At 44.2% G+C, this 15,906-nt stretch overlaps 1 protein-coding gene across 1 annotated transcript in view; it reads left to right on the top strand.

Moving 5' to 3' along the window:
- Positions 1–15,906, top strand: part of rnf123 (ring finger protein 123) — a 266,404-nt gene that overhangs the window by 217,514 nt on the left and 32,984 nt on the right. Inside the window, exon 36 of the mRNA XM_084167697.1 lies at positions 677–771. Within this exon, the coding sequence (XP_084023823.1) occupies positions 677–771 (95 nt within the window). The remainder of the gene's footprint in view (positions 1–676; positions 772–15,906) is intronic.

Below are 15,906 nucleotides of genomic sequence, written 5' to 3'. Positions count from 1 at the left end.
CAGATGTAACTCCATCTAACTGTGAGCTGTGTTGTGTTACCCAGATGTAACTCCATCTAGCTGTGAGCTGTGTTGTTTCCCAGATGTAACTCCATCTAACTGTGAGCTGTGTTGTTTCCCAGATGTAACTCCATCTAGCTGTGAGCTGTGTTGTTTCCCAGATGTAACTCCATCTAACTGTGAGCTGTGTTGTTTCCCAGATGTAACTCCATCTAACTGTGAGCTGTGTTGTTTCCCAGATGTAACTCCATCTAACTGTGAGCTGTGTTGTGTTTCCCAGATGTAACTCCATCTAACTGTGAGCTGTGTTGTTTCCCAGATGTAACTCCATCTAACTGTGAGCTGTGTTGTTTCCCAGATGTAACTCCATCTAACTGTAAGCTGTGTTGTTTCCCAGATGTAACTCCATCTAACTGTGAGCTGTGTTGTTTCCCAGATGTAACTCCATCTAACTGTGAGCTGTGTTGTTTCCCAGATGTAACTCCATCTAACTGTAAGCTGTGTTGTTTCCCAGATGTAACTCCATCTAACTGTAAGCTGTGTTGTTTCCCAGATGTAACTCCATCTAACTGTGAGCTGTGTTGTTTCCCAGATGTAACTCCATCTAACTGTGAGCTGTGTTGTGTTTCCCAGATGTACCTCCATCTAACTGTGAGCTGTGTTGTTTCCCATGCAGACACCGACTACATCCAGGAGGAGGAGGAGCAAAAGGTGGAACAGATGTTAGCCTTCCTGACTATAGAGTCAAAGCAGGCTGCAGCCAGTACAGCAGTGAGTATATTATACTACACTATACTGCGATATACTGTACTATACTGCACTATACTATACTATACTGTACACCACTATACAACACTATACTGTAATATACTGTAATATACTGCACTATACTATACTGTACTATATTATATTACAATGTACTGCACTATACTACACTATAATGTACTATACTGTACTATACTATACTGTACTATGCTATACTACACTATACTGCACTATACTACACTATACTGTACTATACTATACTGGGCTATACTGCACTATACTATACTGGGCTATACCGCACTATACTACACTATAATATACTACACTATACTACACTACTACCATATACTATACTACACTATACTACACTACACTGTAATGCACGGGACTATACTGCACAATACTACACTATACTATACTACACTACTACCCTACACTACACTACACTGTACTATACTATACTACACTGCACTATACTGCACGATACTGTACTACACTATACTATACTACACTACTACCCTACACTACACTGTACTATACTACACTACACTATACTGCACGATACTGTACTATACTCTCTCTCTAATGTGGTCTCGCTGTAATGGAATGGGTGTGGAATGGATGCATCTCTCTCTCTCTCTCTCTCACTTTCTCTCTCCTCTATCTCTCTCTCTCTCTCTCTCTCTCTCTCTCTCTCTCTCTCTCTCTCTCTCTCTCTCTCTCTCTCTCTCTCTCTCTCTCTCTCTCTCTCTCTCTCTCTCTCTCTCTCTCACTTTCTCTCTCTACTGTGGTCTCGCTGTAATGGAATGGGTGTGGAATGGACTCCATCTCTCCAACTATCTCTCTGTTTTTTCCCTCTCTCCTCTGGTCTGGCCTCATCATCCTCATCTTCTCTAGAGTTCCCATTGAGGACAACTCAATCAGAGTGCTGCAGCATTAGTCAGGAGAAAAAAAAAGAGATTCCCCTTCTCTTTTTTCCTCCTCTGCAGTAGGAAATATAATACACTATGCTTTTCCCTAATGCAGACCGGATTCTGAGACTGACATATAATACACTATGCTTTTCCCTAATGCAGACCGGATTCTGAGACTGACAGATGGAGGGAGGGAGGTCTTCAGTTCTTTGTTTGAAGTTGAAAGTCAGATGCACTTAATGCCTTATAACCTTTTATATGGTTGATTTATTTTCATCCATAGTTAATTTTCCATTATAAAGTGGTACTAAGGTCTGATAAAGGATACAATGGAAGTACAATTCTATTGTCCCTTTGGTTGAAAGGAATGAACCTCTCTGTTCATTGTAAACAATCAAAAGGAAGTCGCTGGATCTTTGAAAGGTTCTGCTTTTGCAGGTAGACAGATACCACTTTGTCCGTCTGTCAGTTTAAGGTAAATGTTCTTCATAGCTTTATTTCAAGTCCAAAGTCGTATGCACTTAACGTACAGTTCACACGGTTCATTCTCCTTTATGATGTGAAGTGGCACTGATGAAGGACGCTGTAGAAGTACAAAATGCAATATTTATTATTTTGGCTGAAAGAACGGAAATCTTTAACCTCTGTTTTCATTGGAAATAACAGAAATATGTTCGCTTGTTCTTTTGGAAGCTGTGATCTCCACCTTCTGCAGACATACTGACTACACACTGACTACACACTGACTACGCCCTGACTACACACAGACTATACACTGACTACGCCCTGACTACACACTGACTACACACTGACTACGCCCTGACTACACAAAGACTATACACTGACTACGCCCTGACTACATACTGACTACCCCCTGACTACACACAGACTACGCCCTGACTACACACTGACTACACACAGACTACACACAGACTACACACAGACTACGCCCTGACTACACACTGACTACACACTGACTACACACAGACTACACACAGACTACACACAGACTACGCCCTGACTACGCCCTGACTACACACTGACTACACACTGACTACACACTGACTACGCCCTGACTACACACTAACTACACACTGACTACACACTGACTACACACTGACTACACACTGACTACACACTGACTACACACTGACTACGCCCTGACTACACACTAACTACACACTGACTACACACTGACTACGCCCTGACTACACACTAACTACACACTGACTACACACTGACTACGCCCTGACTACACACTAACTACACACTGACTACACACTGACTACGCCCTGACTACGCCCTGACTACACACTGACTACACACAGACTACACACTGACTACACACAGACTACACACTGACTACTACTGTGTGAAGGTTCTGAAAGCCCACGTGCAAAACGCAGAGAGGATAGGATTGGACGTCATTAGGGACAGAGTGACTGAACTGAAATTAAATTGATCGTTGTCAGTCCCACTTTACTCCTGATGAGGAGAGAAATTGAAACTGTGATTAGCTTTGTGTTGTCACATCCCATTTGACACTGCCAATCAGATAAAGTGATGAATTAATTTCAGTTGATACATCGTAGCATTGAAAATGAGATTAGAGCTTTCACATTTGATTCATCTGATCAAATTGATCTCAAGTGATTAATTCATTTGAATTAATAAATCATAAAACTGTTTACACTTGAACTTGCTGTGAGTCAATCACACAACACTATTAAAAATATGGTTAGATTACGGCCTGAGTAACCTCGGGACCCAGAACCAAATCTCTGCGCTAACACTGTCACAAGGGACTATGGCCGAAGCGATGCAACCTTACTTTCTCTTGGAAGGTTATTTGTCAGCCTTGTGATGCCTAAAGTAAGCTGTTAATGCTTGGTGGCATCATGGGTATGTCCCTGGAAGTGTTTCTGCTGGCTCAGACTGATGCTCTGTTCACAGATGAAACTTCAAGATTGGCCCTAGATGATAATCACCTGAAAGATGTACCTCCTTTAATGTCATGTGTCCTGCTGTTTCATACATTACAACTTTGTAAACACAAACATTTATTGTTGAATAGAATTTGAATATGTTGTCGAAGCAAGCTGTAATCTCCACCCAGTGATTAGGCGGTATAGTACAGGACATGTTTTCTTACCACCAGTGGAGATATAGGATACATGTTTATTTAAAGTCTTTCTACTAATGATAATATGATATTGCATATTCTCATTAACCAATGTGATGGTTTCATTAGCCTATCCAAAGTGTGGATACATACAGTATCTCACAAAAGTGAGTACACCCCTCACATTTTTGTAAATATTTGAGGATATCTTTTCATGTGACAACACTGAAGAAATGACACTTCAATGTAAAGTAGTGAGTGTACAGCTTGTATAACAGTGTACATTTGCTGTCCCCTCAAAATAACTCAACACACAGCCATTAATGTCTAAACCGCTGGCAACAAAAGTGAGTACACCCCTAAGTGAAAATGTCCAAATTGGGCCCAAAGTGTCAATATTTTGTGTGGCCACCATCATTTTCCAGCACTGCCTTAACCCTCTTGGGCATGGAGTTCACCAGAGCTTCACAGGTTGCCACTGGAGTCCTCTTCCACTCCTCCATGACGACATCACGGAGCTGGTGGATGTTAGAGACCTTGCACTCCTCCACCTTCCGTTTGAGGATGCCCCACAGATGCTCAATAGGGTTTAGGTCTGGAGACATGCTTGGCCAGTCCATCACCTTTACCCTCAGCTTCTTTAGCAAGGCAGTGGTCGTCTTGGAGGTGTGTTTGGGATCGTTATCATGTTGGAATACTGCCCTGCGGCCCAGTCTCCGAAGGGAGGGGATCATGCTCTGCGTCAGTATGTCACAGTACATGTTGGCATTCATGGTTCCCTCAATGAACTGTAGCTCCCCAGTGCCGGCAGCACTCATGCAGCCCCAGACCATGACACTCCCACCACCATGCTTGACTGTAGGCAAGACACACTTGTCTTTGTACTCCTCACCTGGTTGCCGCCACACACGCTTGACACCATTCCAGTAATCCATGTCCTTAGTCTGCTTGTCTTCAGCAAACTGTTTGCGGGCTTTCTTGTGCATCATCTTTAGAAGAGGCTTCCTTCTGGGACGACAGCCATGCAGACCAATTTGATGCAGTGTGCGGCGTATGGTCTAAGCACTGACAGGCTGACCCCCCACCCCTTCAACCGCTACAGCAATGCTGGCAGCACTCATACGTCTATTTCCCAAAGACAACCTCTGGATATGACGCTGAGCACGTTCACTCAACTTCTTTGGTCGACCATGGCGAGGCCTGTTCTGAGTGGAACCTGTCCTGTTAAACCGCTGTATGGTCTTGGCCACCGTGCTGCAGCTCAGTTTCAGGGTCTTGGCAATCTTCTTATAGCCCAGGCCATCTTTATGTAGAGCAACAATTCTTTTTTTTCAGATCCTCAGAGAGATCTTTGCCATGAGGTGCCATGTTGAACTTCCAGTGATCAGTATGAGGGAGTGTGAGAGCGATGACACCACATTTAACACACCTGCTCCCCATTCACACCTGAGACCTTGTAACAATAACGAGTCACATGACACCGGGGAGTGAAAATGGCTAATTGGGCCCAATTTGGAAATGTTCACTTAGGGGTGTACTCACTTTTGTTGCCAGCGGTTTAGACATTAATGGCTGTGTGTTGAGTTATTTTGAGGGGACAGCAAATGTACACTGTTATTCAAGCTGTACATTCACTACTCTACAATGTAGCAAAGTGTCATTTCTTCAGTGTTGTCACATGAAAAGATATACTCAAAAATTTACAAAAATGTGAGGGGTGTACTCACTTTTGTGAGATACTGTATATACACACACTGTAAGTACATTTTAAAACCAGATTATTTTAGACTTTTACTGAAGTAGTATTTTACTTGAGTACTTTTTCCACCGCTGATATAGTGTTGTCACTGTTTGGAAGATGGGTATTTGGCCCTAATATAATATGTGTCATTGCTCAGCAGGTAGCTCAGCAGCCATGTTTAAAAATAACTTCTGTTGACTTCCTGTCAGAACTCCTACTGTTCTCATTCTCATAGCACCAGTGTTTTACCTTTTATGAGATGACCTCATTTATGACTAACCTAATAATGCTGAACATATGAACGATCTACACATTGTTTTGTCTATAATGTTTAGCTATTCAATTGTTTTATCTATCCATTTAAATTCAGTTTAAGTTGTTTTATTGGTATGAAATACATTTTGTAAATATTGCCAAAGCATTTCAAAACCAGGCCCTCCGATAGACTGGCATCCAGGGGGTGTACTTGTACATCAAGCTGCCTCACTACAGAAACAGGAGATAGACTAGCGCCCTGTCCAGGGGGTGTACTTGTACATCACGGTGCCTCACTACAGAAACAGGAGATAGACTAGCGCCCTGTCCAGGGGGTGTACTTGTACATCACGGTGCCTCACTACAGAAACAGGAGATAGACTAGCGCCCTGTCCAGGGGGTGTACTTGTACATCACGGTGCCTCACTACAGAAACAGGAGATAGACTAGCGCCCTGTCCAGGGGGTGGACTGTACATCAGGCTGCCTCTCTACAGAAACAGGAGATAGACTAGCGCCCTGTCCAGGGGGTGTACTGTACATCAAGCTGCCTCTCTACCATCTCTCTCCCTATCTCTCCCCACCTCTCTCCCATCTCTCTACTCTCCTGTCTCTCTCCCCATCTCTCCCTATCTCTCACTACCTCTCTCCCATCTCTCCCTATCTCTCACTACCTCTCTCCCATCTCTCTACTCCCCTGTCTCTCTACCTCTCTCTCCCCATCTCTCTACCTCTCTCTCCCCATCTCTCTCTACGTCTCTCTCCCATCTCTCTACTCTCCTGTCTCTCTACCTCTCTCTCCCCATCTCCCCTGTCTCTCTACCTCTCTCTCCCCATCTCTCTACCTCTCTCTCCCCATCTCTCTACCTCTCTCCCATCTCTCTCCCCACCTCTCTCCCATCTCTCTACTCTCCTGTCTCTCTCCCCATCTCTCTACCTCTCTCTCCCATCTCTCTCCCCATCTCTCCCCATCTCTCTACCTCTCTCTCCCATCTCTCTACCTCTCTCTCCCATCTCTCTACTCCCCTGTCTCTCTACCTCTCTCTCCCCATCTCTCTACCTCTCTCTCCCCATCTCTCTACCTCTCTCTACCTCTCTCTCCCATCTCTCTACCTCTCTCTCCCCATCTCTCTACCTCTCTCTCCCCATCTCTCTACCTCTCTCTCCCCATCTCTCTACCTCTCTCTCCCCATCTCTCTACCTCTCTCTCCCATCTCTCTACCTCTCTCTCCCATCTCTCTACCTCTCTCTCCCCATCTCTCTACCTCTCTCTCCCCATCTCTCTACCTCTCTCTCCCATCTCTCTACCTCTCTCTCCCATCTCTCTACCTCTCTCTCCCCATCTCTCTACCTCTCTCTCCCCATCTCTCTACCTCTCTCTCCCCATCTCTCTACCTCTCTCTCCCCATCTCTCTACCTCTCTCTCCCCATCTCTCTACCTCTCTCTCCCCATCTCTCTACCTCTCTCTCCCATCTCTCTACCTCTCTCTCCCCATCTCTCTACCTCTCTCTCCCCATCTCTCTACCTCTCTCTCCCCATCTCTCTACCTCTCTCTCCCCATCTCTCTACCTCTCTCTCCCCATCTCTCTACCTCTCTCTCCCATCTCTCTACCTCTCTCTCCCATCTCTCTACCTCTCTCTCCCATCTCTCTACCTCTCTCCCCATCACTCTCTCTCCACGTTCTCACTCTTTCTCTCTATCTCTCTCTCCCCATTGCTCTCTCTCCACATTCTCACTCTATTTCTCTCTGGCTCTCTTTCTTTCCACACTCCTCTCCATGTTTGCTAAGAACAACAGCTTTGCCAAGGCAACCAGGAGGGCGGCTTTGTGCCATAACAATTTCTTCTTAATGGGTGAGATGGAGAGTTGAGAGAGAGAGAAGGGGATGGAGAGAAACGGAAATGGGGAAAATGAGTGAGAGAGAGAGAGGGTGGAGAGAGAGATGGAGCGTGAGTGAGGGATAGAGAAAGAGGGGGATGCTGTAAAGTGGTGTCTAATACCAGTAAATGTTCTACCGAGGCTGACCTTTCTCTTAGCCATGCAGAGAACAAAGGGACAAAATCCTCAGATCATATACACTGTTCTATTAGCTAGCCTGGCCCTAGACCGTATACAGTGGCTTGCGAAAGTATTCACCCCTTTTGGCATTTTTTCTATTTTTGTTGCCTTACAACCTGGAATTAAAATTGGATTTTGGGGGGATTTGTATCATTTGATTTACACAACATGCCTACCCCTTTGAAGATGCATAATATGTTTTATTGTGAAACAAACAAGAAATGACTATTAATCCCCCCCCCCCCCCCCCAAAGTCAATACTTTGTAGAGCCACCTTTTGCAGCAATTACAGCTGCAAGTCTCTTGGGAAATGTCTCTATAAGCTTGACACATCTAGTCACTGGGATTTTTGCCACTGGAGTGTTGCTTTTGCAGTATGCTTAGGGTCATTGTCCTTCTGGAAGGTGAACCTCCATCCCAGTCTCAATTCTCTGGAAGACTGAAACAGGTTTCCCTCAAGAATTTCCCTGTATTTAGCGCCATCCATCATTCCTTCAATTCTGACCAGTTTCCCAGTCCCTGCCGATTAAAACATCCCCACAGCATGATGCTGCCACCACCATGCTTCACTGTGGGGATGGTGTTCTCGGGGTGATGAGAGGTGTTGGGTTTGCGCCAGACATAGTGTTTTCCTTGATGGCCAAAAAGCTCAATTTTAGTCTCATCTGACCAGAGTACCTTCTTCCATATGTTTGGGGAGTCTCCCACATGCCTTTTGGCGAACACCAAACGTGTTTGCTTATTTTTTCTTTAAGCAATGGCTTTTTCTGGCCACTCTTCCGTAAAGCCGAGATCTGTGGAGTGTACGGCTTAAAGTGGTCCTATGGACAGATACTCCAATCTGCGCTGTGGAGCTTTGCAGCTCCTTCAGGGTTATCTTTGTTGCCTCTCTGATTAATGCCCTCCTTGCCTGGTCCGTGAGTTTTGGTTGGCGGCCCTCTCTTGGCAGATTTGTCGTGGTGCCATATTCTTTCAATTTTTTAATAATGGATTTAATGGTGCTCCATGGGATGTTCAAAGTTTCTGATATTTTTTTATAACCCAACCCTGATCTGTACTTCTCCACAACTTTGTCCCTGACCTGTTTGGAGAGCTCCTTGGTCTTCATGGTGCCGCTTGCTTGGTGGTGCCCCTTGCTTAATGGTGTTGCAGACTCTGGGGCCTTTCAGAACAGGTGTATATATACTGAGATCATGTGGCAGATCATGTGACACTTAGATTGCACACAGGTGGACTTTATTTAAGTAATGATATGACTTCTGAAGGTAATTGGTTGCACCAGATCTTATTTAGGGGCTTCATAGCAAATGGGGTGAATACATATGCACCCACCACTTTTTCGTTATTTATTTTTTTGAATTTTTTGAAACAAGTTATTTTTCTCATTTCACTTCACCAATTTGAACTATTTTGTGTATGTCCATTACATTAAATCAAATAAAAATCAATTTAAATTACAGGTTGTGATGCAACAAAATAGGAAAAATGCCAAGAGGGATGAATACTATATACTGTTCTATTATCTAACTTAGTCTGGCCATATACAGTCGTGGTCAAAAGTTTTGAGAATGACACAAGTATTGGTCTTCACAAAGTTCGCTGCTTCAGTGTTGAGATATTTTTGTCAGATGTTACTATGGTATACTGAAGTATAATTACAAGCATTCCATAAGTGTCAAATGTTTTTATTGACAATTACATTAAGTTTATGCAAAGAGTCAATATTTGACCTCTGCAATCCGCCCTGGCATGCTGTCAATTAACTTCTGGGCCACATCCTGACTGATGGCAGCCCATTCTTGCATAATCAATGCTTGGAGTTTGTCAGAATTTGTGGGGTTTTGTTTGTCCACCCGCCTCTTGAGGATCGACCACAAGTTCTCAATGGGATTAAGGTCTGGTGAGTTTCCTGGCCATGGACCCAAAATGTCAATGTTTTGTTCCCCGAGCCACTTAGTTATCACTTTTGCCTTATGGCAAAGTGTTCCATCATGCTGGAAAAGGCATTGTTCGTCACCAAACTGTTCTCGGATGGTTGGGAGAAGTTGCTCTCGGAGGATGTGTTGGTACCATTCTTTATTCATGGCTGTGTTCTTATGCAAAATTGTGAGTGAGCCCACTCCCTTGGCTGAGAAGCAACCCCACACATTAATGAAGCTCCCTCACGACGCCAGGACAGCGGAGTCACTCACCATCTTCCGTAGACACTTGAAACCCCACCTCTTTAAGGAATACCTGGGATAGGATAAAGTAATCATTCTACCCCCCCTTACCCCACCCCAAAGAGGAAAAAAAAAAACATGTTGTAAAGTGGTTGTCCCACTGGCTATCATAAGGTGAATGCACCAATTTGTAAGTCGCTCTGGATAAGAGCGTCTGCTAAATGACGAAAATGTAATGTAAATGTCTCAGGATGCTTTACTGTTGGCATGACAGAGGACTGATGGTAGCGCTCACCTTGTCTTCTCCGGACAAGGTGTTTTCCGGATGCCCCAAACAATTGGAAAGGGGATTCATCAGAGAAAATGACTTTACCTTTTGCAGAATATCAGTCTGTCCCTGATGTTTTTCCTGGAGAGAAGTGGCTTCTTTGCTGCCCTTCTTGACACCAGGCCATCCTCCAAAAGTCTTCGCCTCACTGTGCGTGCAGATGCACTCACACCTGCCTGCTGCCATTCCTGAGCAAGCTCTGCACTGGTGGTGCCCCGATCCCGCAGCTGAATCAACTTTAGGAGACGGTCCTTGCGCTTGCTGGACTTTCTTGGGCGCCCTGACGCCGTCTTCACAACAATTGAACCTCTCTCCTTGAAGTTCTTGATGATCCAAAAAATTGTTGATTTAGGTCCAATCTTACTAGCAGAAATATCCTTGCCTGTGAAGCCCTTTTTGTCCAAAGCAATGATGACGGCACATGTTTCCTTGCAGGTAACCATGGTTAACAGAGGAATAACAATGATTTCAAGCACCACCCTCCTTTTAAAGCTTCCAGTCTGTTATTCTAACTCAATCAGCATGACAGAGTGATCTCCAGCCTTGTCCTCATCAACACTCTCACCTGTGTTAACGAGAGAATCACTGACATGATGGCAGCTGGTCCTTTTGTGGCAGGGCTGAAATGCAGTGGAAATGTTTTTTGGGGATTAAGTTCATTTTCATGGCAAAGAGGGACTTTGTAATTAATTGCAATTCATCTGATCACTCTTCATGACATTCTGGAGTATATGCAAATTGCCATCATAAAAACTGAGGCAGCAGACTTTGTGAAAATGTGTATTTGTGTCATTCTCAAAACCTTTGACCACAACTGTACACTGTTTTACTACCTAGCCTAGGCTGGCCATATACACTGTTCTATTACCTAGCCTAGCCCTAGACCATATACAGTACCAGTCAAAAGTTTTGAGACAAAAGACACACCTACTCATTCAAATGTTTTTCTTCATTTTTTAAAACTATTTTCTACATTGTAGAATAATAGTGAAGACATCAAAACTATGAAAAACATATATGGAATCATGTAGTAACCAAAAAAGTGTTTAACAAATCAAAATATATTTTAGATTTTAGATTCTTCAAAGTAGCCACCCTTTGCCTTGATGACAGCTTTGCACACTCTTGGCATTCTCTCAACCAGCTTCATGAGGAATGCTTTTCCAACAGTCTTGAAGGAGTTCCCACATATGCTGAGCACTTGTTAGTTGCTTTTCCTTCACTCTGCGGTCCAACTCATCCCAAACCATCTCAATTGGGTTGAGGTCGGGTGATTGTGGAGGCCAGGTCATCTGATGCAGCACTCTATCACTCTCCTTGGTCAAATACCCCTGACACAGCCTGGAGGTGTGTTTTGGGTCATTGTCCTGTTGAAAAACAAATGATAGTCCCACTAAGCGCAAACCAGATGGGATGGCGTATTGCTGCAAAATGCTGTGGTAGCCATGCTGGTTAAGTGTGCCTTGAATTTTAATTAAATCACAGACAGTGTCACCAGCAAAGCACCATCACACCTCCTCCTCCATGCTTCACGTTGGGAACCACACATGCGGAGATCATCCGTTCACCTACTCTGCGTCTCACAAAGACACGCGGTTGGAACCAAAAATCTCAAATTTGGACTCATTAGATCAAAGGACAGATTTCCACCGGTCTAATGTCCATTGCTCGTGTTTCTTGGCCCAAGCAAGTCTCTTCTTCTTATTGGTGTCCTTAGTAGTGGTTTCTTTTCAAAAATTCAACCATGAAGACCTGATTCACAGAGTCTCCTCTGAACAGTTGATGTTGAGATGTGTCTGTTACTTGAACTCTGTGAAGCATTTATTTGGGCTGCAATCTGAGGCTGTTAACTCTAATGAATTTATCCTCTGCAGCAGAGGTAACTCTGCGAGAGCCAGTTTCATCTTAGCGCTTGATTGTTTTTGCGACTGCATTTGAAGAAACTTTCAAAGTTCTTGAAATTTTCCGGATTGACTGACCTTCTTGTCTTTAAGTAATGATGGACTGTCATTTCTCTTTGCTTATTTGAGCTGTTCTTGCCATAATATGGACTTGGTCTTTTACCAAATGTGACCGACCGCCTTGATTCGGTCGTATGTTGCAGAATTTGAAATGGTGTTTTTTACATGAGATAAAAGCAGAGACACAGAGCTACAAAATGGTATATCATACACTGCATTTAAAGGAACAATGGGAAAGTAATTCTGCTTTGAAAGTTGAGAAACGTGTAATCTCACTTTTGAGAAAATGGCCTTTGAATGTTTTGGTACCTACTGAAGACCTCTTCTTTGTCTACACCCATTCAGCATCGTTCACACCCTCTTAAGCTTTAGCCCCACCCATCTCATTTCGCTCGTGGAGCGTTCAGAGCGCACACTTGATGATCTGGCTGATGAGTAGGGTTGATCCGAGCGTTCTGACCTCACAACGGCAGTCAAGCACCCAAGCTAACTGGCTAACATTGGCTAGCTTGCTAGCTACTTCTAGACACAAAATTGGGATTATGGTTAATTGTTTACCTCTGGATAACATGAGAATAGCCTAACCAGCTCTTCTTCTAGGGCGAGTAAAATGGTCAGTGGGGTGTTCTCTCATTTAATGGGAAAACACCCCACTGACCATTTTACTCGCCCTAGCAGAGCTGGTTAGGCTGTTTTTCATGTTATCCAGATCGTTGGTGACTGTAACTGTGCTGCTGGCAACAATTTAATTACGCTTTTTTGCCGACATTTACTGACACCGGCCATATTCAACGGGTTCTTAAATTCATCAGTTATTCTGCGCTCTGGCATACTCAGACTGAATTTATGAACGCACCCGAAATGGTTTCTTGCATAGTGGAGTCTTTTGTTAAGACATGTAGCTAGCTAGCTAGGTAAACAATTAACCATAATCCCAACTCATGACGTTACTACCCTGCATGGATCTGCAGGTAGCTAACCAACCAGGTTCAATTTTAGCTAGCTAACATTAGGCTCGAACTAGCCAAGCAAATGGCTCTGGGATACGAATAAAAATATCATACACCTAACGTTAGCTAGTGAACCAGCCAGCTAACGTTAACTAGCTAACAGTACTCTTTAACTTGAGATGAAATCACTTTCTGTCAAAATTAGAAACGTGTAATATCTGAAAATGTAGCTAGCTAGGCTATCTTAACTGTATACATCATGCATGATGGACGCGTCTCCCTGTCACGGATGCCATGGTTGCCTTTAGTTTGAAGATGTAATCCAGAGACAGGTGTTTTCTCCATCTCTTTAGCTATCATACTCTAATTCCACTGATTTCAAAACTTGATCCTCCAGAAAGTGGAGAGTAACACTTATGCAGCTCCACTACACAATATATTTTTTAAAAGCTGCGTTAGACAGGATTACCTACTGACCAGCTCAAATAGACCGAAGCTAAATAATTGCGCCGGAGGAGATGGCTGCCGTTTTACAGCCCTCTAACCAATTGTGCTATTATGTGTGTTTCTTCGCGTTATTTGTAATTTATTCAGTACATAATGTTTCTGCCACCGTCTCTTATGACCGAAAAGAGCTTCTGGGTATCAGGACAGCGATTACTCACCTCGGACTGGACAAAAAAAAAATATTCAACGAGTCGAACACTAAGGATGTACTTCAGACACCCGACAAGGCCCAAATCCCCATCATACGCGGGAGAAAGAGACGGAGATATCAGGGACGTAGGTCAGGGTGCCTTGTAAGGATCCGACGGCGAGTGAGTAATTTGCCTCTTCCATCAGTCCTATTAGCCAACTTACAATCATTGGATAATAAAATAGATGAGCTACAATCAAGAATATCCTACCAGCTGGACATTAAAATCTGTAGTATCTTATGTTTCACGAGTCATGGCTGAACGACAACATGGATAACAGACCGCTGGCGGGTTTCACGCTGCATCGTCAAGATAGAAAAATGGTGTCTGGTAAGACAAAGGGGTGGTGGTCTGTGTATATTTGTAAACAACAGCTGGTGCACTAAATCTAATATTAAGGAAGTCTCTGGGTTTTGTTCGCCTGAGGTAGAGTATCTCATGATAAGCTGTAGACCACACAATTTACCAAGAGAGTTTTCATCTATATTTTTCGTAGCTGTCTATTTACCACCACAAACCGATGCTGGCACTAAGACTGCACTCAATGAGCTGTATAAGGCCATAAGCAAACATGAAAACACTCATCCAGAGGCGGCGCTCCTAGTGGCTGGGGACTTTAATGCAGGGAAACTTAAATCCGTTCTACCTAATTTATACCAGCATTTTAAATGTGCAACCAGAGGAAAAAAACTCTAGACCACCTTTACTCCACACACAGAGACGCGTACAAAGCTCTCCCTCGCCCTACATTGGGAAAATCTGACCATAATTCTATCCTCCTGATTCCTGCTTACAAGCAAAAACAAAAGCAGGAAGCACCAGTGAATCGGTCAATAAAGAAGTGGTCAGGTGACGCAGATGCTAAGCTACAGGACTGTTTTGCTAGCACAGACTGGAATATGTTCCGGGATTCTTCCGATGGCATTGAGGAGTACACCACATCAGTCACTGGCTTCATCAATAAGTGCATCGATGACGTCGTCCCCACAGTGACCGTACGAATATACCCCAACCAGAAGCCATGGATTACAGGCAACATCCGCACTGAGCTAAAGGGTAGAGCTGCAGCTTTCAAGGAGCGGAACACTAACCCGGACGTTTATAAGAAATCCCACTATGCCCTCAGATGAACCGTCAAACAGGCAAAGAGTCAACACAGGACTAAGATTGAATCGTACTACACCGGCTCCGACGGTCATCGGATGTGGCAGTTCTTGCAAACTATTACAGACTACAAAGGGAAGCACAGCTGCGAGCTGCCCAGTGACACAAGCCTACCAGACGAGCTAAACCACTTCTATGCTCGCTTCCAGGCAAGCAACACTGAGGAATGCGTGAGCGCATCAGCTGTTCCGGACGACTGAGGGATCACGCTCTCCGTAGCCAATATGAGTAAGACTTTTAAGCAGGTCAACATTCACAAAGCCGCAGGGCCAGACGGATTACCAGGACGTGTACTCCGAGCATGTGCTGACCAACTTGCAAGTGTCTTCACTGACATTTTCAACCTGTCCCTGACTAAGTCTGTTATACCAACATGTTTCAAGCAGACCACCATAGTCCCTGTTCCCAAGAACACTAAAGTAACCTGCCTAAATGACTACAGACCTGTAGCACTCACGTCTGTAGCCATGAAGTGCTTTGAAAGGATGGTCATGACTCACATCAACACCATTATCCCAGAAACCCTAGACCCACTCCAATTTGCATACCGTCCCAACAGAGATCCACAGATCCACACTGCCCTTTCCCACTCGGACAAAAGGAACACCTACATGAGAATGCTATTCATTGACTACAGCTCAGCATTCAACACCATAGTGCCCTCAAAGCTCATCAGTAAGCTTATCTGCAGCTGGATCCTGGACATCCTGATGGGCTGCCCCCAGGTGGTAAGGGTAGGTAACAACACATCTGCCACACTGATCCTCAATACGGGGACCCTCAGGGG

The sequence above is a fragment of the Coregonus lavaretus genome, assembly GCF_964263955.1.
Source record: "Coregonus lavaretus genome assembly, chromosome: 8".
NCBI classification, from domain to species: Eukaryota; Metazoa; Chordata; class Actinopteri; order Salmoniformes; family Salmonidae; genus Coregonus; species Coregonus lavaretus.
Note: the sequence above shows the minus strand (reverse complement) of the source record. Positions and strands in the feature narration are given on the sequence as shown.